The sequence below is a fragment of the Ochlerotatus camptorhynchus genome, unplaced genomic scaffold, assembly GCF_037179485.1.
Source record: "Ochlerotatus camptorhynchus isolate MF236.1 unplaced genomic scaffold, CSIRO-AGI_Acam_v1.1 ptg000141l, whole genome shotgun sequence".
In the NCBI taxonomy this organism is placed as follows: Eukaryota; Metazoa; Arthropoda; class Insecta; order Diptera; family Culicidae; genus Ochlerotatus; species Ochlerotatus camptorhynchus.
Window position 1 is genome coordinate 744,069 of NW_027040631.1, and position 26,281 is coordinate 770,349.

The 26,281-nt window shown below is 39.8% G+C and overlaps 1 protein-coding gene across 9 annotated transcripts in view; it reads left to right on the forward strand.

Annotated features, from left to right (window-relative positions):
- tay (tay bridge) overlaps positions 1-26,281 on the forward strand; it is a 489,253-nt gene that overhangs the window by 110,539 nt on the left and 352,433 nt on the right. For all 9 annotated transcript variants that reach the window (XM_065221307.1, XM_065221308.1, XM_065221311.1 and 6 more), the window contains exon 2: positions 7,673-8,266. In XM_065221307.1, coding sequence (XP_065077379.1) covers positions 7,673-8,266 — 594 coding nt within the window. The remainder of the gene's footprint in view (positions 1-7,672; positions 8,267-26,281) is intronic.

The following is a 26,281-nucleotide window of genomic DNA, read 5'->3' on the forward strand; positions in this document are numbered from 1 at the left end:
AGCCATAATACAGTCATGGTTCCTATATATGGATCCTGGAGACAACGGAACGGTCGTCCGGAAGATTCGGAACATCTGTAAAATTGGTCAATCCTCGAAACTGATCCTAGAGCTCCGGGTTTTTTTTTTCGAAAACATTAGGAACTGTGATATAAGAAAGAATTTGGGTTCATGACATAAACACGGACCCGGATGGCCATGGGAGCGTGCTCAGGAAGATCCGAAACATCTGTAAAATTGGTCAATCCATGAAACTGATCCTAGAGCTCCGCGGTTTTTTTCGAATATAAGAAATAATTTAGGATCGTGAAATAAACATGATCCTGGATAGACCATGAGATCGTCCTCCGAAAGATCCTTAAAAATGGTCCATCAATGAAACTGATCCTAGACCTCCGCGGTTTTTTTTTCAAAAACATTAGGAACTGTGATATAAGAAATAATTTGGGATCATGACATAAACCTGGACCTGGATGACCATAGGACCATCCTCCGGAAAGTCCGAAACATCCATAAAAGTGGTCCATCCATGAAACTGATCCTAGAGCTCCGCAGTTTTTTTTTTTTTCGAAAACACGAACTGTAGTATAAGAAATAATTTGGGATCGTGACATAAACATGGACCCGGATGGCTATGGAACTGTCCTTCGGAAGATTCGGAACATCGGTGAAAGCAGTTTTTTTTAATCTCTTGGATCTGTGATATAAGAAAAAAATAGGTGGGGACGCAAACATGGACCCGGATGGGCATGAGACCGTCCTCTGGAAGATCTGGAACATTCTTAAAAGTGGTAAATCCATGAAGCTGATCCTAGAGCTCCGCAGTTTATTTAAAAAAAATATTAGGATCTGTGTTATAAGAATGAATTTGGGGTCGTGTCATTCGGAAGATCCGGAACATCCGTAAAAGTGTTTCATACATGAAACTGTGAAAAAACCGAGGGGGGCGACTCTATCTACGATGCAGGAAATATTGTGTTTTGCTGTGGCTAGCTGCGCGTACGCTGAGTAGATAGAAAGAAGACTTATCACGATTTTGAAGATTTTCTGCAAAAAGATGATGCGCGTTGCAAGTAGATGCGAGAAATGAAAGAAGATTTTTCGAAGATTTATTCGCTAGTGTGAGATTTTTTTAGCATCTAGAATTGAGATTAACATGTGTCGCCCCCCTCGGAAACAACCGTGAACTTCCAGACGACGATCCCATGGCCATGCAGGTGCACGTTTATGCCATGACCCCAAATTCTTATATCATAGTTCCTAATGTTTTTGAAAAAAAAGCGTGGAGCTCTAGGAACAGTTTCATTGGTTGACCTCTTTTCAGGATGTTCCGGACCTACCAGAGGACGGCCCCATGGCCATTTGGTTCCAGGTTTATGTCATGACCCAAAATTGAGGATTGAATTTCTCAATTTTTGAGTAAACCGAGTTTAAATTCACAAAAGTACGTATTTTCATATAAGCTTTTGATTCTGTTCTGCCAAGTTGAATTTCGGCTCGATAATTGAAAAATAGACTTGGATTTTATAGAATGGACCTTGCTAAAACCATACGTCTTGAATTTTTGATTTTTTAATGAAAACCGATACATATTTTGATGGAAGTTTGAATTTCCTGTTCAGTCAAGTTGGGTTTTGGCTCCGTCATTTGAAAAATAGGCTTAGATTTTATAGAATGGACCTTGCTGAATCCATACGTGAAGGTTGAACCGGAATTGTACTTCGAAAAGTATTTTTTTAGAAATTTGGGTTTCCTTTTCTGCTAAATTGAAAGTTATACTTGGATTTTATAGAATTGACCTTGCTGAATTCATACGCGATGATAATTTTTTTAAGCACGCACAAAGCCGGGTTTAAATTGATAAAAGTACGTATTTTTGTAAAATTTGGATTTTATGTTCAGCCAAGATGGATTTTGGTTTCTTCCTTCCAATATTAGGTTTGGATTTGGTTGAATAGACCTTTCTGAATCCATACGTCTAGTTAGATTTTTGGGTTTAAATTCACACAGTAGGTATTTTCACATCAATTTGGGTTTCCAGTTCTATCTTATTTGAATAAGGAGGAACTATCAAAAACAGAACGTTCTTTTTTATAAGAACTATTACGTTTGTGGTATTCCGTTTGATGGTTTACCCTACATTTATCAAAACCCAAAAATTAGTTGCTTTGATCCAATTCATCTACATGATTAATAATTTTCTTCCGATATATCGAAATATCTTGTTGAGTGTTACACATAATAAAGTCAACATTTGTAGCTCCTGTTATGCATTACTGTCAAAAATCACGGCTTCAAAGAAGTATAAGACTAAAGCGAAGGCTAAGAAATCATGTAAACGTTTGAAATATAAGGTTTAGATGTGATGTAAAACGAATATTGAATGTTGTGTTTGTGGAACTTGTGATTTGTTCCGACCCAAATGGGGTGAACTGAGTCTGTTTATATTCGGAATAAATTTTTAATTTTTCACTGGCCTTTAAAAATCGAACAGTTTTGTAATTCAAAAATTACTGAACCGCAGAGACCTTCTACTATGTATAGCTTCAAGTAATTGTAAACTAGAAAACGTCTGAATATGCGACTTTGAAACGTGCTATTATGTCGGTTTTCCGCTAACTGTCCATTTGATGTTTTTTGCAGTATGGAGCCATTACGCTTCATGGCATCAGTTAACCTACTTATTTTAATTTCAATCCTCATTTTCAATTTTTAATTTCAATTTTAATTTTCAATTTCCAATTTCAATTTTCATTTTCAATTTCCAATTTCAATTTTCATTTTAAAATTCAGAACTTCTTGATAATAAATCTTGACCTTTTTCACCCATTCATTGAACAATCTTCCAGTTCATACAGCCCAAAAGACACTTGAGTTCAATCAAATAAACGAATTGGAAAAGAAGCATTAATTCTACATGAAGTATCATATTAGAAGGACAGTAAACTCATACCATTCCCAACATATTGATGGAAAGTGATAAACCTACACAGTGCCTCAGTGCAAAGCAGAAGTCCATTACATTAGGTATGCCTTATGGTCGGTCCCCAACCAAGCCAAGACGACTCTCGTTTGTCGGAAAGGAGTGCCTGTTTACGATATGGTTGGTTATATCATAATTTATTATTGCACGGTTCAATGTTATAAAGAGCTCCCTCCCTTTTGCTGCTGTCGAGAGGTCTTTCTCGTTTGCTCTGGAGAATACGGTTTTGATATGTGAGCAAACACATACCTAACCTACCCCCCCTGACTAGGGTGTGCAGAAGCTCCCCAACCATCCAACCCTTGACATGTTGCGGTTTTCTTCGACTTTGTCGTAGAGACTACCCGATACTCATACATCATGTAATATCCGATCTACATTAAAGATTATTGAAATTTTACTTTTCCGACTGCTCCCCTGCCTGCCAGTAGGTCCTGGCTCTTGTCCGGAGGAAGTCCCATAAAACTATTATTATTATATTGGCATTGGGTTTCTACATTTACTGTGCTTGACCACTTTTGATCTTGCTGCCTGCTCCTTTTGCTTAGAGAGCTTGTAGCATAAATCATACTTTATTATTGCCTCATACTGTTTCACACACACACACAGTTGACTTTGGAACTGGTTGCAGCAGCAGCGGAATGTTCACCCTTTTGCAAGGAGTGTGCTGCATATGCGACACCAGAAAGAGAAAGAGCAAGCACGATGAGTAGTAGTAATTTAATGGTCGTCGTCTGTTTGCATAAGGCCGTTTTAATCTGGTCCTTCGCCAAAGGTACGTACATACATAAGTCCACTCCGACGAGTAACTTCGCTCCGTTGCAAGAGAAGCACAATGTTTTGCAAGAGTTAATCGTGTTTGTGAGTGGGCTGCAGTGTACGGGAGTTTGAGCGTGTAATGAAGAGCGATTAGAGGAGTTTCGGATGGTGGAGGAGGAAGGGAAGAAGGCGTGTTGACCCTTTTGAGGGTGAGGTGTAAATTGTTGGAATGCTTTGCCAAGTAATTTATCGAGCTTTATCCGTTGTTGGCTTATGGTTTGATCTCGGCTGAAATCTGAGTTGAATAGTGATGTACCGTAGGAGAGGTATTTCAAGAGATGAAGTTGTTATGGAGTTAGCTCTGCTGCTAAAGCAAGGCAGCTTGGCAAAGATAATGGCTTAATGAGATAGGTAATTCTTGCAGTGGAACGGTGCCAGTTTGCTCATTCATTTTAAACAAAAATCAGGCCTAAAAGAAGACGAGACCGCCCTCTATGCATAAAATGTGAACAACGGGAAGTTTGTACCGATTGTTGTGTTTTAACTTGGGTTGTAGGACAAAAGGTCGAAGCACAAAAGGTCGAGGGAAGAAAAGGTCGAAGGAACAAACGGTCTAAGGGACAAACGGTCGAAGTAGACAAAATTTGGAAGGGACAAAAGGTCGACAATTGAACTTAGATCGACAAAACGTCGAAACGGAGAAAAGGTCGAATAAACAAAATGTCGATATTGATAAACTGGTCAAATTGTTGGAGAATAAAATGGGTGACGAAGTCTCAAATATTTTTTATTTTTCAAATCATGAGTATTTTTTTAAGTTCTATTAAACTCTGAGCGAAAACTTTCTAAACAATATTTTGTCAATTGTGATGTTGGTATTTTGAACTTTTATCCACTTCAACTTTTTGTCCCTCTATGTTCAATTGAACCTTCTGTCCATTCGTCGTTTTGTCTCCCTAAATTTAATTCGACATTTTGTCTATTCGATCTTTTGTCATAGATTCTTTAACTTGATCATTCAACCAAAAATTAGTTTGATTCGTCACGCGGCACGTTTGGATGGCATTACCGAACAGATTAAAATTTAGGAGCAACTTTAGAGGGCTCACCGAACAAGTCAGGAGTACGACAAGAACTAAAAGGAGGATTACAATAAAACGAATGGATGGATTGACAGGCAATTTGCGTATTCATTTCCTTGGGACAGTTAAGAATCTCCTTCCAACAACTTGATCAGCCAATTGGTCAGAAAACGAGCCATCCAACAGGAAGATGTCCCAAAGAATGGGATGAACAGCCCGCCCTTTATCCACGAAATATTAGCAACAGGGAGTTGGCATCTTCACTCCCCCCCATCCAAATCGCTTCAATTGCCCTGATGGTCCCTCCTCATCCAGAATTTTTGATACATAGTAATATGTAATATAATAATCAGATAATCAGAAACATAACGTCTACAAACAATATGCGAGTCGATTGAAATCTGCCGAACATAGATTAGGGCTAAGTTGATTCTTCACATAGAAGTGGTATTTCAAGAGATGAAGTTGTTATGGAGTTAGTTCTGCTAACAAATTCAGCAAATTTTATAGAAATTCAGCAAACTTCAGCTAAATTTCATCAATAACGAATCAGTGACGTTCAAGGATTTTTCTTTAACTCCATTGAACTTCGTAAAATTTCAGAAACTTTGTCGATTTTCAAAGGACATTATAAGCAGTTCTGGAAATTTAATAGAAATTCGGAGAACTTCAAATAGCTTCAGAAAATTTTGTACAAATTCAGAGAGCTTTGTAAAAAATCGGGTAAACTTCGTTCGTTTTGACGTGGAACTACGTATTTGTGGATGTGTGGCGAAATAGTGTTAGGTTTTGAACGCTTGTAACTTTGTCATTTATAAACGAAATTAAAATCTAAATACACCAATCGATAGGAAATAACTATAGAAATCTGCTGAAATAACTTTTCCAATTTACCATGAAAAACTGGTGAGAAATGTACACATGATAATTGTATCACTGTTTTCATCAAATAAATCATTTTTAGTGAAGGCCGAACAATTGGTCCTTCTCAGGACGACACATTTTTACAGAATGAGTCATTTTCGTGCGATAAATCGTCGGTATTTACCGAAGATTTTTGTGATTACCAAGACTTGTGATTACTCATGTTTACTTTATTGTTAACATGAATTAAGCACTCATGATTTCTTCATGATCATTACTAGTTGATTACCATTGATTATTCATGATTACTTGTGATTATTCTGATTACCTTGATTACTTATGACTACATGATTATTTTGCGAAATCAAAATGGCTGAATATGCGGCGTCGTTGACAACACTACCAACTATCAACAATTTAAACCAACCGTTAAATGTCATGTATGTTCGGGAAAACCATTTCGAAATTTTAAAATATTATTTAATTTTCAGTTTATCACCTGGATTAAACAAAAAAAAAACAACCTGTGCACTGCACCGCCTGCCTTGCCTGCCTGCCCCTCCCCCAAGAATCAACATTCCACGAGCCGCCTTTCCGCTCAATTGATTGCACCCGTGTGACCAATTTCAACACGCCCTATCGAGGAAGCGAAACAGGCGGAAAATTTATCGCGCAAATTAACAAACTGTCAATAAAAATTAAATCACTCCGGAGTTTTTCCGTTTATTTTTTCTGACGTCGGTTTTTTTTTGCTTTTGTACGCAACCCCGTCGCCCCCAGGTGGCGATGGTGGCCTTTGAACGGACCCGAAGCAGATAAAATCAATCACCGGGCCGCCGCCGGGTATCGTTGTCATCGTCGAGGACGTCGTCATCACGCGCCGCAGTTGCTCCATCGAGATTGATCATTGAAAATTCCCCAAGCGCAAAAAGGATCCGTTTTTATCCAATTTGGATGACCCCCTGCCGGCCGTTCCGTTCTCCTCTTTAGCTCTCTCGCCCTTCTCGCCGTCTTTTTTTCCCCCGTTATCTCGTCCTTCCAAATCCGATAGGTGTACAGCTTGGGGTGGCGAATCACTGTCAGTTTGAAGTTTTTTTTTTGTTTTACTACCAAAGTCATCCTCTAGGGCCAGAACTTTTTTTTCGAACCCAGCCGAATTGGAACGTGACTGCAAATTATTCATTCGTTGTCCTGGTCCACCTCTCACTTTCTCTCGCTCTCTATCTCACTTTCCCATGATGTCTGACGGACTCCTGAAAATTTATTGGAAAATAAAACATACGCTTCGATGGATTGGTGGATTATTTTAATTTTTATTTTTCGACAGATCCCATTTGCCTACCCCTCGGCGGTGGCAGTTCCCAGAAAATTTCGATCGGACGCTGTCGCGGAGGAGCGATACAAACAAGGCATAGCAGAGTGCAATGCAATCCGATATCGGTATCCGATAAATAAATCGAATCAAAGCACCCTCCCCCCCCCCCCGGGCTTCGCTTCGCAGCAAAACAAAACAAAAAATCCCATCGATTCTCTATATGTCTCCCTCTCGCTCGCTCTGTTCTGCGCTGGAAGAGAGGAAAATCAATTTTAAAAGCATTAAATTAATTTGTTCGCTTTGGTTTTTTTACTCGATCCGAAAAAAAAACAGCTCCCATTGAACGGGGGAGCAAAGCATCGTCGGGATAAATGTTTTTGACATTTAATGCCGTTTTTTTTTTTTTTCGTTTGTTGGTTCTTTGTTTTGATTCCTTCCGCTTCGCGCAGTGGGCGTCAGGGTTCTTAAATTTTCAATTCAAATTGACGGATATGTTCTATGGGAATTTTGCACCGGGGACGGTTTTTGTGCTGAACGTGTCAATCTGGTTGTTGGTGCATTGCTTGTTTATCAATGATTGATATGTCACGTGGATTGTTCAGTAGTTCTAGTTTTAAACAGCTATCACTCGGATTCTAACATCTTTCCTCTCCATTTTCTCTTTCGCAGTTCGCCGTCAAGCTAGGCAACAAGCGCAACGAGAAGCGCCTCTCGACGCTCGTCGAGCTAACGACGCTTATGGTCGACGACAAGCCGCCGAGGATTATCGACACGACGGCACAGAAGCTCGACCAACAGAAAGCGGCAGCGGCAGCAGCAGCTGCAGCAGAATGCTGGAATGCCAATAGCAACAATAGTAAAACTATTGACAGTAATAGTAACATAAGTAGTCCAACCGTAGGCGTGCCGGCAACGGCAACGGTAAACGGCACCAGTGTCGGTGGCCCAGTGACGGCGGCCGTGGCGGCAGCGAACGTTACCAACGGTGGCAACAGCTGCAGCAACAGTAGCAGTAGTAGTAGTCTAAGTGGCAGCAGTGTTGCCAGCAGTGGCCTCACCGTTGGCAGCAGCAATAGCAATGGCAGCAGCAGTAGCAGCCTCAGCGCGCTCACGGCCGCCAGTGGAGGCGGCGGCAGCAGCAGCAGCAGTAGTAGTAGTAGCAGTAGTAGCAGCAGTAGCAGTAGTGGTATCGGGAGCAGTATTATTAGCAGCAATGGCGGAAGCGGGGTCAGCAGTGGCAGCAGCGTTAATCATATTAATCATGTAAGTAGAACAATTTCCTTTCTCGTTTTGAACGAGACCGCAGGGGTTTTTCTAGAAATCTCTGAACATAGTATTAGGACTTGTCATTTGAAGCTTCAAAGACTACGCTTGATTTTCAGATGGCAAGCTCTCACTACTTCCATAATTGAGGTTCTTTGGACATGCCCTCAGAACCCAACATAATACGTAGTGTTCTGTACTTGTTTTTCTTTTAAATTCACTGGACTTGGTTCTTTGGACTAGTACTGGTACTCCCTGAAGTTATTCGTGACGTCCTGCGTCTTCAGAGTTTGCTGAGCTTTCAGAATATTTTACATCATTGTCATTTGCACTTGTTTTTCGCACTTTTTGGACACGCCTCTAAGTTTAACCATACTTGCATTACCAGTCTGACTATAGCCTGGTTGACCTGTGCTGTACACAGAAGTCGTCATCCGTAATTCCTTCTGTATTATTAGCAACGATTTTTTTTATGGACGTTGGGCCTGTCTCAATCCCCTTTTTGTCGGAAAAGTATCATGCACAGCTCTGTTTAGAGTCCCACGCTTGCACGAAGACAGTTATCAGCCATCCCTAGCATGCGGAACAGACGCTGTTCTGAGCTGCATTAGATCAAGGTCCCACCAGGTGGTTACTCGATCTTTCCTATGGTTACTCGTACCTCATCCAATGGTACGCATTGTCCAACCGTTTACCAGCCTCTAATTCAGGGTGGCCACTCAAACAGGAAAACCTGGAGCATCACTTAACCTTTCTAGCTTTGATGCTTCCAACAATCAACCAATTAAATAATTACTAAAATCGGAACGTACGGTACGAGATTTCCACATTTCATCCATTCATTGGATTCTGAAGCATCGTGTTTAAATCTTCGATTTAAACAGGCCCGATGTTTTCTGAATCATCTTGCCCCTTAAATGCTGCACAGTAGACCCGGTCGTTTTGATATGTGTGACGCATCTACGATGTGAAACATATATCAAATAGACAAGACAAATTATGGAGGTATATCCATCATTTTCCAGGATGCTTTCAAGAACTGGCTGTGTTGGTGTTTGATTAAAGATTAAATTAAATAAAAGTCTCGGAATTCTTTGCAAAACACTTTTGGAATTCCCTAAAGAAAAATCTTGAAATTCACTTTACATTTATTTTTTTTTATTCTTAAAAATTCTCGCAAGAATGTGCTTTAATTATATTCTTAACCATTATCTTGAAATATTCCTAGTAATCTCTTGGTATGTGATTTATTATTTAGAAAAGTACTATCCCAAAATTTCCTTCGAACTTGATTTTTTTTTTTCAAATTTCTTCGAAATCTCCTGAAACACTACTCACAGTTGCTTTGGAAATATGTTAAAAATTACCTCCCAAACCATCCTGGAAACTTCTAAAAATTCCTCAAAATTTCTTATGAAATCCCTTAAAATTCTACAAAGAATTGTTTGAACTACATTAAGCAGTTTGAATCCTCTTTCGACTTCCCCTTGAATGCTCCTTGAAATTTATTCAGATTTGCTTTACAGTACCCTAGAACTCTACTCATCATCCCCGTAATAGTCTTTTCAGAACTACCTTGAAAATCACCTGTAGTTCTCCTTACAATTTTCTACAAATACTTCGCAAAATAACGTGAAATTTATAGTCAAATTCTATTGAAAGTTGCCCCAGAATTGCTTTATAATTATCCATATAATTCGTCTACATTTCTCCTCCAGCCAATGTTTTGAAGCGTCATAATCTTAAAAAGTTATCCTAGTCCAAGAGTCATGATTCTTTTTCTTTAATCTGAGATCTTTAAAATAGGCTATACTTAAATTCAAAAATCTCATAGAGTTCAAGCATGAAAAGTGCTGGCCGTGCTTCAAAAATTCTTATGTAATCTTAAAAAAAAAAATCTTAATTCGGGAATTCAAATGTTATTCCGTAGATTACGTTGTTTCTCAAAAGAAAACGGAGAAGGGTTTCTACGGTTTTCTGCATTAAAATTGCTGAAGTCAAGCATGCCGGTATTTCCTTATTACCATATTTAGCTGTTAGCTGGCACCTTTGAAAAAACCGTGAATTTAATTTCTTAAATTCAGTGGCCACCCTGCTAACTCCTTAGCCTTCAAAGTCCATGGTGGAGGTTTTCTGAGTATGCCCTGAAAGTTTGCTGATTTTACCATTGAAGTGCTCCGCTATTGCCAATAAAAAAGACACGAAAACCCCTGAAAATTCCTTTTCCTTGAGGTTTCCTGAGCTTACATTTGATGTTCTCTGATTCACAAATTATGATCATGTCAATCTAACATGGCGACCGTGATTGACACCTGAGCTTCTACATGACGATCCTGTCTTCACAGGACATGTGCACGTTTCCATTTGATTGGTTACCGGCAGAATTCATCTTTACATACCTTCCCTGTGGGGGAGTCCCTTAGCTCAGTCGGTAAAGGCGCAACTTAAAGGAAGACCATGGATGGAGGCGGCTGGATACGATTCCCGGCTCGGAATTTTTCAGGTTGAACCTTTTCTCGACTAATTTGTATGGATTGAAACCTAAATCTATCAAAAACAGTCTACGTAGTTTATAAACGGTTTAGGAACAAAAGGTCGAAGGGACAAAAGGTCGAAGTGACAAAAGGTCGAAGGGACAAAAGATTGAAAGACAAAAGGTCTAAAGATAAAAGGCTTGAAAGACAAAACGCTTGAAAGACAACATGTCAAAAGACAAAATATAGAAAGACAAAATGTCGAAAAACAAAGGGTTGAAAGACAAAAGGTCGAAATACAAAAGTTCGAAGTACAAAACGTCGAAAGACAACATGTCGAAAGACAAAAGGTCGAAAGATAAAAGGCCTGAAAAACAAACTTGAAAGACAACATGTCAAAGGACAAAAGGTCGAAATACAAAAGGTCGAAGGGACAAAATGTTGAAATACAAAAAAGTTTGAAAGATAAAACGTCAAAAGACAAAATATAGAAAGACAAAAGGTCGAAAGACAGAATGTCGAAAGACAACATGTAGAAAGACAAAAGGTCGAAAGACAAAAGGTCAAAAGACAAAAGGTCGAACGACATAAAATCGAAAGACAAAAAGTCGAACGACATAAGATCGAAAGAAAAGAGGTCAAAAGACAAAATGTCGAAAAACAAAGGGTCGAAAGACAAAAGGTCAAAAGACAACATGTCGAAAGATAAAAGGCTTGAAAAACAAAACGCTTGAAAGACAACATGTCAAAAGACAAAAGGTCGAAACACAAAAGGTCGAAGGGACAAAATGTTGAAATACAAAAAAGTTTGAAAGACAAAAGGTTGAAAGACAACATGTCAAAAAACAAAAGGTCAAAAGACAAAGGATAGAAAGACAAAAGGTCGAAAGCCAGAATTTCGAAAGACAACATGTCGAAAGACAAAAGGTCAAAACACAAAAGGTCGAACGACATAAGATCGAAAGACAAAAGGTCGAACGACATAAGATTGAAAGACAAAAATGTCTAAAGAGACAAAAGGTCATAAAGAGACAAAATGTCTAAAGAGACAAAGGTTATAAAGAGACAAAAGGTCGAAAATAGATGGCGCAAAATCGATCGTAAAAAACCTGTTATTTGAAAATGTGTGATCCCGATTGGAAACTTTAATGAGTAAATTATAAATTTGTATTTTTTCGCTTTCAAATACTCATTAAAAAAATTAAAATGTTTGTCAATGTCAATGGCTAAATTAAGGTTTCGACATTTTGACCTTTCAACCTTTCGTTTTTGGTTGTAGGACAAAAGGTCAAAACACAAAAGGTCCAAGGGGGTCATAAAGGACGATTTAATTCTAGTGGGACAACAGGTTGAAAGGACGAAAGGTCAAAAGGACAGAAGGTCGAAAGGACAAAATGTCGAATTATTTTAATGGTACAAAAGGTCGAAGATAAAAAGGTTGAACGGACAAAATGTCGAATGGAAAAAGAGCAGTTCCACGCCAAATTACGAATAGAAAAACTCGTCGTTCTCCGATTGGCATGAAATTTTGCAAAAATTTCAATCATTAAAAGTTTTGTTAAAATTCGACCATTTTGAATCTTAAATATTTTCAAAAAAGCATCCTTGAAATTTTTCAAAAAAATGTAGCACGTAAATGGCACTGTTGATCGAAATGACATACGAGATTAAGTTGTAGGTTGCAAAAAAGAAGCAAATTTCTGTTTAAATCTATTTTAAAAAAAATCCACATATCTCATAAAGTCTTAAATTAAAGCTTTTGTAAAATGCAAACTTTTGAAATATTCAAAACCAGGACAAATTGATAAAAAATGTAGACTTGACTTTTGGTCAAATGTTTGAATTTTCCATATAAATGTTTTAAAATTTGTGTGGGCGGTCAACCGGCGGTGATTGTCAACCCCCTCCCCCCATAAACTGTCTACGTAGATTATGAACACCCCCTAATTTATAATCAGAAAACATTTTTTTCATGATATTTTAGATTATTTTCTGTGGAAAAACATCCGAAAAAGCGTATCAACAAAAGTTCAAAATTTTTAGCAAAAGCTCTAGTCCTACGATTTTTGTCAGTTTTCAAGTGACCATGATTTTAACCCTTCAAAAGTTTGCATTTTTGATAAGCTTTCTATAAAAAGATAAAAAAATCAAGCAAGGTAATTTTTGGATATTTGGGTTTTTTTTTATTTTGTATTTTTACTTAAAAATATTATGTTTATTTTTCCTTGAAAGATAATATTTTTTACTATAAGTTGGTCTCCAATGCCGTTTCGGTAATACAATTCTTCAAAAAAAAATTAAAGGGTGCCATTTTGATAATTTTACAAGATCCAAAATGACCGAATTTCAGCAAAAATGTGTGTCATTGCCCTTAACAAACAATTACGCAAAATTTCATACAAATCGGAGAAGGTCGATTCAAAACTTTTTTTTTTGCCTGGAACTGCTCAATGGAAAAAAAAGGTCGAATGATGAGAAGCGGGACAAAGGGTCAAATGGATTCATGGAATAATTCGACCTTTTGCTCATTCTACCTTTTGAACCTCTGGCCTTTTGTCATTCGACCTTTTTATGTTGTCCCTCTTTGAATCGTTCCAACGTTCAATGTTGTCTATTATTTTGTATTTTTTTGTTAAGTATGTTTTAAATTTTGTTTTGTTTTTTTTTACTCAAAAGTACGTTAATTTTTACCCGTGTATATTTTTTTCTGAAAAGCTATGATTATTCCTACAAATTTGTCTCTAACGTCATTACTATTGGAAGTGAGGTTTTGGAGTTATGATTTGTTAAATACGTTATTTTGCAGTTTTTTGCGAGATTCAAGATGGCCGAATTTTAGCTCAAATGTGAATAGATGTCTGATGATCTGCGACTTGCCGGTGGGTTGTAAGCAATAGATTGAGATCGCTGCACTTAGCTTTTTTGAAGTATAAGGTCTCTGACAAACTGCTACGAAATTCCATAAACTGAAACCTTGAAGATTTTTGAAACGCTTAAAGGTTTCCTGAACTTTTTAGATTTTTTTTTAGGATTCCTACGATATTTTACAAAATTCCCTGCATTTCTTCGAAGTTCAAAACAGTTCCTCAATTTGCCACGCAATTTGCTAAACTCTTACAAAGTTTGCTGCACTTCTACGATGCTCGCAGCTTTACGTTCCTCATTGATTTTTCGCTATGTTCGACGAAATTATCCTGAACGTTCTTCTTCTTCGAATTTGAAATTAGAGTTCTAGATGCACTTACACAGTTTTTAATTGAAAGCTTTCGATGCCTGTATCATTTTTGCATTAGTATAATTGTGTGGCAAGGGCAATCATACCCTATGCCCAGGGAAGTCGAGAAATTTTCCATCTCGAAAAATTCGTTGACCGAACCGGGAATCGAACCCAGCCACCTTCAGCATGGTATTGCCTTGTAGCTGCACCTTTATCGATTATGCTAAGGGAGGCCTTATCCTGAACGTGTGTTTTTTTTTAAGAAATCGCTGAATGTCACTAAATTTCTCTCAAGCTCGCCTAATCTCTACAAAGTTCAATAAAGTTCTACATAGTTCACTGAACACCTACAACCTCGAAGTTCGCTGAGCGTCTACAAAGTTAGCTGAATTTCTACAACAGTTGCTGCACTTTTAGAAAGTTTCCTGAACTTCTAGGCAACGCAGCTTTCTTGAACTTATACGAAGTTCCATGAAGTTCTACGAAGCTCCCTGAACATTTATGAAGTTTCTCGAACTACTGCGAAGCTCCCCAAACTACTACGAAATTTCCTAAATCAAATGATGGTCCCGTAACTTTTCTGAAATTCTGTAATGACTCTTTTTTGTAAATCGCAACACTCTCCGGTCGCAATTAAAAAAAAATGAAATGAAGACATGTGAAGACATTTCGTCCGTCTCGATGAAGATTTGTTCTTAATACACCTGGCATCGCTGCAGGGCCTTTGGGAAAGTTGTACAGCAAATAGTTGTGGAAAGTATAGGCTTATTGAAGTTCCAGATTGTTGAAATTTGTATTTTTCCTTAATTATATATGTATGAATTTTCAATTTCAATTTGAAAGTTTCATTTTTATACCTAAGATCTTGACTTTTTTACCTAGGGGATGAGTACTTAAGGGGGTTAGATTTTGATAAGTTCTTTAGTGGGAATGACACTGATGAAGACTGCACATTGTAGTCGAAATACGTATCTGTCATGGATACCAAAATTAATTAAGTGGAATTAAATGGAAGATAACCTTTTTTGCTGTTTTATTTAGCATTCCGCTAACAACCCAATTTCATTACTTCATGAAAATTCAAATTGAAATACCTTCCCGCATAAACAATAATCATAATCGCGCCTAACCATTAATTCTGGATATCATGCAAACTTTATGTGGTATGGTCGTACCATCTGTGATATCTTTAGTGTATGGAACCCATTTATTAGGGTAATTACGTTGTTTTTGTTTTTAATTCTACAACTATTGTATCACTTTCACTTTCCCCATCATTCGACGTTTACTATTTACTTTCACTATCATTGAATTAGTGTAAGTAAAAGTGATTCAATAGTAGTTGAATTAAAAGGAAAAAAAACTTAATTTAAATTTAAATTTTCAATTTCAATGTCAACTTTAAATTTTCAGTTTCAATTTCAATTTTCATTTTCAATTTCAATTTCAATTTTCAATTCAGATTTCAATTCAAAAAATACGTTTTCAATTAAAATCGCATTCCACGTCCAATTACATTTGTGAACCTCCCTTAGGTCGTCTATTGGTCTGTGATATTATGTGCGAAAAAAAAGTGTTGTTTTCATCTTTCCGTTTTCCGTTCGTGCTCCATGTCATTTCACATGAAAGCAAAGTCAATAGTGCCGGCGCCATCTAGCATGCAGAGGGTCAAATTGCGTGACTCCACGTTTTAAACGATGGGAACCCGATTAAAAATCGATTCGAACGAAGCACAATGTAACCTTGATATATGACTCAATGCTTCCGAATGTATTTTCGCATGAGAATTTTCATTCGGGATCCGAGATGCGAACCTCCGGGCGGCTCAGCGACGGATGCGATTAAGTTCTTCTAGCGAGAGATAATAACAAGCAAATGGTGTTTTAATTATACACCAGCAGAGGACCCTCTCTCTCTCTCTCCCTCTTCGTCTGCCCGACTCTGAACTCAACTGGCGGAGCGATGGATGGATGGAATCGCACCAGATGACGTTGATGACGGAGCATGACGTCGTACTCACAGCGTGAAATTATTTAATTAGCTGGAAATGCTAATCTGCATTGATGAGCTGCACAGGGCTCCCAATTGCACCGCAACTAAAAAAAAGAAACTAAGTAGCATTGTAGGCGTATAGTTGCGAAGGATGAAAAACGCACACATCGCACGAACAACGAACGAGACCTACTTCGACGATGGGTCGGGCGAACAAAATGCCGAAGCGTGAAGAAAACAACGTGTAAAATTAAATTCCAATTAAATCAATCAAAGTAATTTACGACCACACTGACGGGGGACCCCTTGGCTGGGAGCAAGCGACGTAGAGAACCGTGTTATTAATTATTGTTACGATGGGGCGAAAAACTCGAGCACGACTAAAGCGGGGGGGGTAGACCGAAGGATGAAGAAATTGAACCGAGAACTGATAAGAGCCGGGGACGTTATTGATTGGAAACTCTGCTTCTTGGTATTTTCCGCCTCGGGTTTCATGTCGGTTGCGGCGGTGATATGAGAGAGCTCTTTTCACGCCTCGGCGGCGCTACTACCATCATCATCATCATCATCATCATCATCATGCTTCATTCATTCGACCGGCAAAGCCATTCAGACGGATAATTGTGAGTTTCCGGCTCCGAGCGAGGGGTGATAAGCGTGTGGTGATTAATGCCGAAGGTTGATTTCTTCGGTTGGTCGGTTTTCGGGAAGAAGAAAAAAAAAGATAAAATGGAATTGAGAATGAGAACATCGCCCTCAGGGTCAAGTGTTGGTCTGGGTGGCCCCGTTGTTTCGGTGTCAAGTTACTGGGGTGGGCTGTGGTTAGCTATCTGATACCCGAATAATCGGAATGTGCACGTTTAAGGTGTCAAATTCTTGCCAACCGGTCTGGGATTGCAAATCGCCGAGTTCCGGACTCTGTTGCCTACATTTCGTAGATAGAAGGCGGGCTCTTCCCCCCTCAGTACAGTGCAACGAATTTACTGAATAGATCACTTTTTGTCTTCCTCAAAACACTCGATGACCTCTCAGCGTCAGCTAGTGATTCTAACCTCAATCGAGTGATGTTTAACATTTTAATCCTTCGCCTTTGTCAGTACGGTGCAAAACGGTATAATATTAACGATGTACCAGTACCTGTGTCGTGTTGCCACCGTCGTCTATCTGCCATCATTGCCAATACGAGCAAACTCACTTGATCCCTCGTTCGTCAAACGGTACCAATCCAGCGAAATACATACCAACGACGATGGCGCCTCCGCCGTATTCGTCCACATTGGTGTGATGAGTACTCGGTTAATTAACATCGTCATCAGCATCATCGCCGTCGCCCGCCACTGGGGACGAACTACGTATGCTGTGAACTGGAATTAGCTTTGCATTTTGTGAGCACCCATCCACAACGCACCATAGCGAAAGGAAGGAGGTGTCCGCTTTCAACCTTTCTACGCTACTGCTATTGTGGAGCGACCGAACAACGTAATTATTAGTCACATAGTTGCACACACCTAGTCGGTTCAATGAGAAATACCGCCGTTCTGTGGCATCCCGAGGCGCTAATGAAAATGTATCCGCTCGTCCAAATATATGTGCTGTCCGGAACAGGTTGCATTAGCGATTGCTACCGCCGCCGAGGGGATAAATGTGTTGTTTCATTGTGCTTGATCACGCTGTCGTTTGGATTAGCATCGGCGAAGTAATTGATTCAGTTACGTTTTCTACAAATGGTCTGGACAGGTACACCTTTGTAGGGTTCCTTCCGTTTTGTTAGCGATTGCTATCGCAGATCTTAATGCCTCTAAGTGTCTATTATCGTTTACTGAGTAATTACCTTATAAGCTGTTCGTTCAAGTCGATGGTGCCAATAATTCGAACATTTGTAAGGCTTCCTCGCTATGCGCTGCTCGCAGCGAAGATGAAAAGAAAAATATGCAAATTAAATCAAATCGATTAAATTTGATTGTATCGTGGGCAGGTCTCTTCCACCTTTGGTCCGTAGGTCGTTCCCCATGTAGCCGTATACGAAGCAGAGAACAAAGTGATATGAATAATAATCTTGATGGCAAGCAACGGACGGATGGACGGACGACGACGGTTGCCGTTTTGTGCGAACCGATCCAGCTGGTTTCCCGCTCTGGGGCCCGGAATTTCAAATCACATTCAAACCTGATGAAGAAACGGCCAACCGGACGACCGTTAGCAGATTGAATTAATATTAATACTAATATTATGATTATTTTAACACTCCGTTTTTTTGGCCATTCGCGCTACTGCTCTACGACTTCCAGTCCTGAGCGGAGCACTCTATTGAGCCGTCGTGCTTCCTTTATCGGAGTGACGAGATCCACACAAACCGGATGATTAATAGCCCCTCGCTCTAATCTCTTGTTGGTAGGCCATTCGACATCATTCGTCATGGTTGCGAATATGAAAAAAAAGTTGACTTGAATGCACGTGTAGTAAATCGGTAATCCCCTGGTTTTCTGAACCAGCTAGATCAATGCTCTTTCCCTCTTGTACGGCGATGACGACGATGATACGACGATTCAGGACAACGAACGACAACAAGAGGCATCAGAAGCACTCGAGATTGATGGCAAATTTCATTATGAAACTTTGATGACGGGCCAGGGGAAGGAGTCGGATAGTGAGAAAAATCCTACAACCCTCCTCAGTACCGTAGCCAGTAGCAGCAGTAGTTCCCAGAGGATGACGACGACGACGCCAAGAGTGGAGAACACATGTTCTACGTCAACTACTCTCCGCTCTGCACTGTACTTTGTGAATCTCGGTCGTCGTCGTCGTCGGGAAGGAATGCCATCAAGTTGGGGAGTATCTCGGCGAAGCAATTTGTTCTTCGCTGTGTCATGTCGTTGCTGTCGGTAGATGCGCCCTTGGTGAGCCATTTCTACTTCGCCTTGGGTGCTTTCAATCTCGATTTTCTTTCCGATCGATTGCAGTGTCCCCCCCCCCCCCTCCCGTTCGCATAGTTTTGCAGTCGTGTGTTATGCCCGAAATGTCTCTTCCTCCCGTTTCGGGAGAACGGTTGTAAATGTGTACCTGTGAATGATGACCGACCGTCCCACAATTTACGGCTGGAGAGACATTTGTAGTGCTCCGAGGAATGATGCTCCTTTTTGAACGTTTTACGTAGCACGAATCACACCAATTGAAGGTATTTTGATGGAAAATAAGTACTGCTCATTATGATTCCCAACAGTACGATTGAGTCATTCATGTTAGCATTTATGACACATAGATGGCAGTACGTAAACCAAATTAAAAACTACAAGGGGCAGCCCTATGGTGTTGTACGCAATGGTGACGTAGGACTACGGGGTCTTATATAATAAATGTTATTTGTTAACTACAGCAGAAGTTTGTGTTTTGTTTAGGAATAGGAATTTGAGCGCGGTTCTCATTGTGTATTGAAGGCTCACAAAGAGCTACCGATTCCGATCAATAGCGGTGCGGCTTCTTCCTCCTTCTATGGATGCTCATGTGGGCTGCAGCTCACTGTTTGCAGGCAGCATTCCGTTGTGTACTGGAGAACAATGTTCAATGCCACGCGCCGAAAGCACTGCTGCTGCTGATGATGATGCCAACGACCGCACACGGTGATTGGAACTGAATTCGATCAGCCTTGATAGCTAGCTGCTTGCGGGGAGCCTTTCGTTGTGCACTTGAGAACACCACCACTCAGCACGCGGAGATTGAATAAATACCATTTGGTGAGACCAGATGGAATTCAACTTTGAAAGTGTTACGGAAATCGCTTGTCGCAAGCAACCAATGATGATTTTAACTATCATAACATTCACATTTGTACAATTTTCGATAGGGACATTTTGAAAAATGATAAAGCCTTTATTTCAACAGATGCGTAGAAATATTTCTGATCGATTGGTGATAAAATTATTGAAATTGGTCCAGGGGCAGTTGAGTTATGAACGATCAAAATCTTTCATAATTTCGTTGCATGTTCCATTTTCGGTTTTCACAAAGTGTACTCCTATATAGAAATCACATACGTCACAACGTCAAAAAAAAAAGCGAAAGCGTTCAATCGAGATGGTTGGATAGATCGCAAAGTTGTACTTTTCATGGTGGCACCGGGAAAACCGAAAAAAAATCCTGGAATTCAACGGGAAAACCCGTGAAAAATCAATGCACTTTAACATATGTTAAAAAATTTAAGCTAGTGTTTCAAAATCAATTGGTGAAACAGAGCAAGTCTTTATCAAAAGAAAGACTTACTCTTTTTCCGGCACAATCCAACAAACGCAACTTGTTATTATTTTTATTCTGATCAAAAATGGCCGTTTGTGGACACAAATATTGTTCTCAAACTGTCATTTTACATTTGTTGTGACTCGAAAATTAAGGAGTGTTGACAAATGCCAGAAGTTTTCACCAGTTAAAAAGAAGTTGTATCCAAGAAACGACCGTAGATTTGACGTAGGATTACGTGCTCGGTATCAATATTCGGCGACTGTGCTAGGGAAACCACTTTTTCCCATCACGGAAGCGCCTCGTTTTCTGATGACAAAATTACGCATTTTCGTGCACAAAACGCACGGATTTTTTGGTTTATTCAACAGATAATAAAAATAGTAAAAATAGATTGGAGGGATTTCTTGCTAAAATTTTACAATCGCGAGATATTCGCGATCAATCATACAAATTCGAGCCTATTTTTGTTTTTTTTTTCTAGCGTCCTGGCGAAAACCCTACCTTAATTCGAAGTGTTTCTGGTTAATTGACAAGGTCATGTGCTATTCGGTCATTGCGAGCATTTGTATGTACCACTTCAATACTGTTATGCATTTGACCACAAATGTTTGGCTGCTGGGTACTATCTAAATATCTAATAGCTTTGGAGTGATGTGGCTGGCAGCAAAGCGAGCGAACGTTCAATTAAAATTAAAGCTTAAGCAACAATAATTTATGATGACCCTGAGAAAAGAACCGTTTTGTCGTGATGGTTGAGTAATGCTGAGCTATTAGGGTATTCAACATGGATGAGGCTGGCGAGCTGTATGTTGTTTGGAACGAGGGTGACGCACTTGGCATTGATGGCCCACAGCGGCTCACGACGAGCAACTGAATCCGATCAGTAGCGGTGCGCTTCTTCCTCCGTCTTCGGTGAATCAAGAGCTCTTGAGGCCTGCCTGGATAGCTAGCTGCTTGCGGGAAGCCTTTCGTTGTGTATTGGAGAGAAATGTACAACACCACACGCCGCAAGCACTGCTGCTGAGGACCACCATTGCAACAGTTGAACATTTGTGTAATTTTCAATAGTTAATTATTGAAAATTGATAAAGTGTTCATTTTGGCAGATTCGTAGACAAATTTCCAATCGATTGACTTGTTTAGAACTAAAATCCATCCGCTATTGACAGAGTTATAAGTGGTCAAAATCTGACCACTTTTCGTAATACAGTCGAAATTTTTTTAAATTTTCATCTGTTTTCATTATTTTTTATTCTCCCCAGAAATCCCTCGGAATTTATCTCAGAATTCCTTACGTTTTCATCTCAGAATTATATTAGAATTCTGGTCAGAACTCCTTATAATTTTTCCAAGAATTTGGTAGGAATACTCCTCATCATTTCTTTAACATTAACATTTCATAGGTATTCGCGTCAGAACTCTAGGGAATATTCTTCAACCTGTTTTAAATTCAAAAATTCTTCCAAGTCCCAGGGCCTTGAAAATTTTCCAGAACCGGTTATAACGATTGTTTTTGTTCAAATCTTGGATCTTAAAAAAAACTTTTTTAAATCCATCTCATATTGCGTAAAGGTTAACGGTTCCGTTTATTCCTAAGTCTAAATCACATCAAAATATTGAAAAAAATTCCCCGCAAAACCGGAAAATTGTTGAATTATTGACCAGAAATCCGGGAAAAATCTGGAATTGTAAAATGAAAATTCACTGCCACCCTGATCACAATTTTCCGTTGAAGTTGTCGATATGAGCAACTTTTTTTTATGGTCATAATTTATACCGTTCTCGGTCTCTGATATTATTTTCAGGCTATTTTTGACCCATACTACGATTTGCCCAATAGATTTAACACATTTATATAGGACACATTATTTTTTGATTCTGAAACAAACCAGTCTCGTTTCACCGTAACTCTGAACCTTCCGTTCCCAGTCTCTGAAAACCTTTGAAATCCCCTGTAGCCAGCTTCCTTCGTCATCATTCTCGCACCAACCGAATGCCGAAGGCATCCATCATCGATAACCTCAATCTCAACAAATGCGCCAACCTTTCGAACAATCTGCTGTGTAATGCCCTCTCTCACACTGCAATTGAGACACACACACACACACACACTATCCACTGCCTCCATCCCCCCCTGGGCTTAGCACCACCTTCCTAATGCGCCCCCTCGGTGTTTGGCGAAGGAAGCAGCGTGAAAACTTTATTATTACTGCCTTATTGTCTTGACGCGCTCGCGCCATCTGCCCGGCCCCTTCTGTGGCTGTGTGGTGGCTCCATCCGCCCTTATCTGCCTCCTTCCATCTCCTACTACCGATCTATCTGCTGTGTGCACGAAAATAATCTTTACTTTTATTGATTTTCTCGCTAGTCACACACCACCAATCGCCTGCCTCGTCCTCGATTGCTTCACACGGAAAGACGGAGCTTTTAGCGGGCAGGGTGCAACTCCCCGCAGCGCCAAACGATGTTTGACTATGGTAATAAAGATATTAGAGAACATGACTTTTAAATTAGCTATTTTAATTTATCGCCATCGTCTCTCTTTCGGTATCCTACTGCCTCAACTGTCGTTTGGCGCAGCCATATAGTCTTCATCGTCGACTAAATAGTAAAGAGTCGCACACAGGCAGTGATTTCGAAAGATTAATTATGCATTCCTCTTCTGGCACATGTTGTTTGGGAAGCAATCCAAAATCTGTGCGTCGTCGTCGTCGTCATCGTCGTCGGCGTCGTGAGGGGAGCAGCTCGCAGAACTGATAAATTGCTTTGATTGAGCTCGTGACAGATGAGCGCTCTTCTTCGAGCGCTGAAGATCGTCACCGTCGTCGTCGTCTTGATTCCGAGATCGACTAGGATGGACGGCTACTGGTGGTGGCTTTAGTGGTCGTTTTCGTCGCTGTTAATGGACACAGCAGCAGCAGCAGCAGCAGCAGCGTTTGAAGTCAGGGAAAAGCGAGAGAATGATTTATCTTCCCACGGTTGAACGAAAATGGAATGATGGATCTAAACGTGATGGGGTAATAGGGTTGCCAGATGACAGTGAGGTTCTTTTTTCAATTTTGAAGATGTCCCTCATTTCCTCGGAAAGGTCTATGAACTCAATCCGTTGTTTGTCGGAAGTTGGAAACCTTGGTAGGCAAGCCGGGAGGTCGTCAAGGTAAGTCTTAAAGCCATTAGGGCATGACCCGTCAGGCTACTTTAAGTCTAGCTCACAAGGTATAGTGAACTAAGAGATATCTGGGGTTTCAGTTAACTACTAAGACAGAATTAGCTTTGTAAGGCCTCGAAAGTTTATTCGAGCAATTCCAGGCATATGACGAATCGGAAAAACTCGACTCTCTCCGATTTGCATGAAACTTTGCGTAATTATTTGTTATGAGCAATGATTAGCATTTTTGTAAAATTTTCAAATTAACGTCTTCGAAAATTTTCAATCAGTTCGATCAGAAATGGCGTTTCCATGCTACAATTTTTTGGAAAATTTCAATAACGCCATTTTGGAAGTTTTATAAGATCCAAAATCGTCGTTTTCTAGGAAAAATGTGAATCATTATCCATAACAAATGATTTTGCAAAATTTCATGCAAATCGGAGAAGGTCGACTTTTTCCGATTTTTTTAAACCAATAGTACACACTAGAAACGAGGTACTCAATTTTTGCAAATACAACGTTTTTACAATCGCCGGGGATCGGATGGAAAATTTATGAAATTCTACTTAGAAAGGTGCAGGGAACCCATACTACCTATATACATCTGGATATTGAAGGGTCCATCGGGTTGTTTATTTTTTTGGAGAATTTGGTAATTTTTTACCATTTGAAATAGTAACCATATTTAACAGATAAAACTATAGCATACCTTAAGCAGTTTACTAAAAATTCCATATTCCGGTCTAAACTCCTAATCCATTCTGATGAGACGTCTATGATTGTTTCGAAAAAAAAAACTGCAAAGCTCTAGGATCACTTTCAATAATTGACCACATTTTCGGATGTTCCGGATCTTCTTGAGGACCATCCCGTGGTCCCAAGAGGCTATTTTCCGATTACAAATCCGAATTCATAGTGATACGACGTATATGAAATGGTTTTGAAAAAATGCGGAGCTCTAGGATAAGTTTCAAGAATTGGCCACTTTTATAGATGTTCTGGATCATCCAGAAGTCCATTCCATGATCCCCTGGGTCCATAATCCAATCACAACTACAAGATAATTCTGAACAGATGTCTATGAGTGGTTTCAACAAAAATGCGGAGTTATAGAATCGGTTTTATGAATTGACCACTTTTACGGGTGTTTCGGATCTTCTGGTGGACCATCCTGTAGTCTCCAGAGTACATATTCCGCACACAACTCAGAATTAATTCAAATAAGATGTCTATGAGTGGCTTCGAGAAAACCGCGGAGCTCTAGGATCAGTCTAAAAAATGGACCACTTTTACGGATGTTCCGGATCTCATGGAGGACCATCCGGTAGTCTCCAGAGGCCATATTCCGAACAACTCCGAATTAATTCCGATAAGATGTCTATGAGCGGTTTCGAAAAAAACCGCAGAGCTCTAGAATCACTTACATGAATTGACCACTTTTAAGGTTGTGCCGGATCTTCCGGTGGACCATCCCGTAGTTCCCAGAGTCCATATTCCGGTCACAACTCCAAATTCATTCTGATAATAGTGAGTGGTTTCGACAAAACCGCGGAGTTCTAGGCTCGGTTTCATGAATTGACCACTTTTACGGGTGTTTCGGATCTTCCGGTGGACCAGCCCATAGTCTCCAGAGTTCATATTTCGCACACAACACAGAATTAATTCTAATAAGATGTTTATGAGTGGCTTCGAAAAAAGCGCGGAGCTCTAGGATCAGTCTAAAAAATGGACCACTTTTACGGATGTTCCGGATCTCCTGGAGAACCATCCTGTAGTCTCCAGAGTCCATATTCCGAACACAACTCCTAATCATTCTGAAAAGACGTATATGAGTGGTTTCGACAAAACCGCGGAGTTCTAGGATCGGTTTCATAAATTGACCACTTTTAAGGATGTTCCGGATCTTCCGGTGGACCATCCCGTAGTCTCCAGAGTTCATATTCCGTATTACAACTTCGAATTCATTCTAATAAGATGTCTATGAGTGGCTTCGAAAAAACCGCGGAGCTCTAGGATCGGTTAAAAAAAAAATTACCACTTTTAAGGATGTTCCGGCTCTTCCGGCGGACCATCTCGTAGTCTCCAGAGTCCATATTACGAACACAATTCCGAATTCATTCTGATAAGACGTCTATGAGTGGTTTCAACAAAACTGCGGAGTTTTAGGATCGGTTTCATTAGCTGACCACTTTTACAGATGTTTCGGATCTTCCGGTGGACCATTCCCTAGTCTCCAGAGTTCATATTCCGTACATGTATCCGAATTCATTCTAATAAGATGTCTATGAGTGGTTTCGAAAAAAAACACCGAGCTTTAGGATCAGTTTAAGAATTGACCACTTTTACGGATGTTCCGGATCTTCTGGAGGTTCATCCCGTAGTCTCCAGAGGCCATATTCCGGTTATCATGAATTGACCACTTTTATGGTTGTTCTGGATCTTCCGGAGGACCATCCAGTAGTTCTCAGAGTCAGTATTTGGTCACAACTCCGAATTCATTGCGATAAGACGTCTATGAGTGCTTTCGAAAAAACTGCGGCGCCCTAGGAACAGTTTCATGAATTGACCACTTTTACGGATGTTCCGGATCTTCCAGTGGACCATCTCGTAGTCTCCAGAGTCTATATTCCGTACCATCCCGTAGTTTCCTGAGTTCATATTCCGTACACAACACCGAATTCATTCTAATAAGATGTCTATAAGTGATTTCGAAAAAACCACGGAGCTCTATCTGATCAGTTTTAAGAATTGCAAACTTTTACGAATGTTCCGGATCTATTAGTGGACCATCCCGTGGTCCCAAGGGTCCATTTTCTGGTCACAACTCCGAATTTATTGTAATAAGAAGTTTATGAGTAGTTTCTAAAAAAACCGCGGAGCTCTAGGCTCAGTTTTAAGAATTGACCACTTTTACGGATGTTCCGGATCTTCTAGTGGACCATCCCATG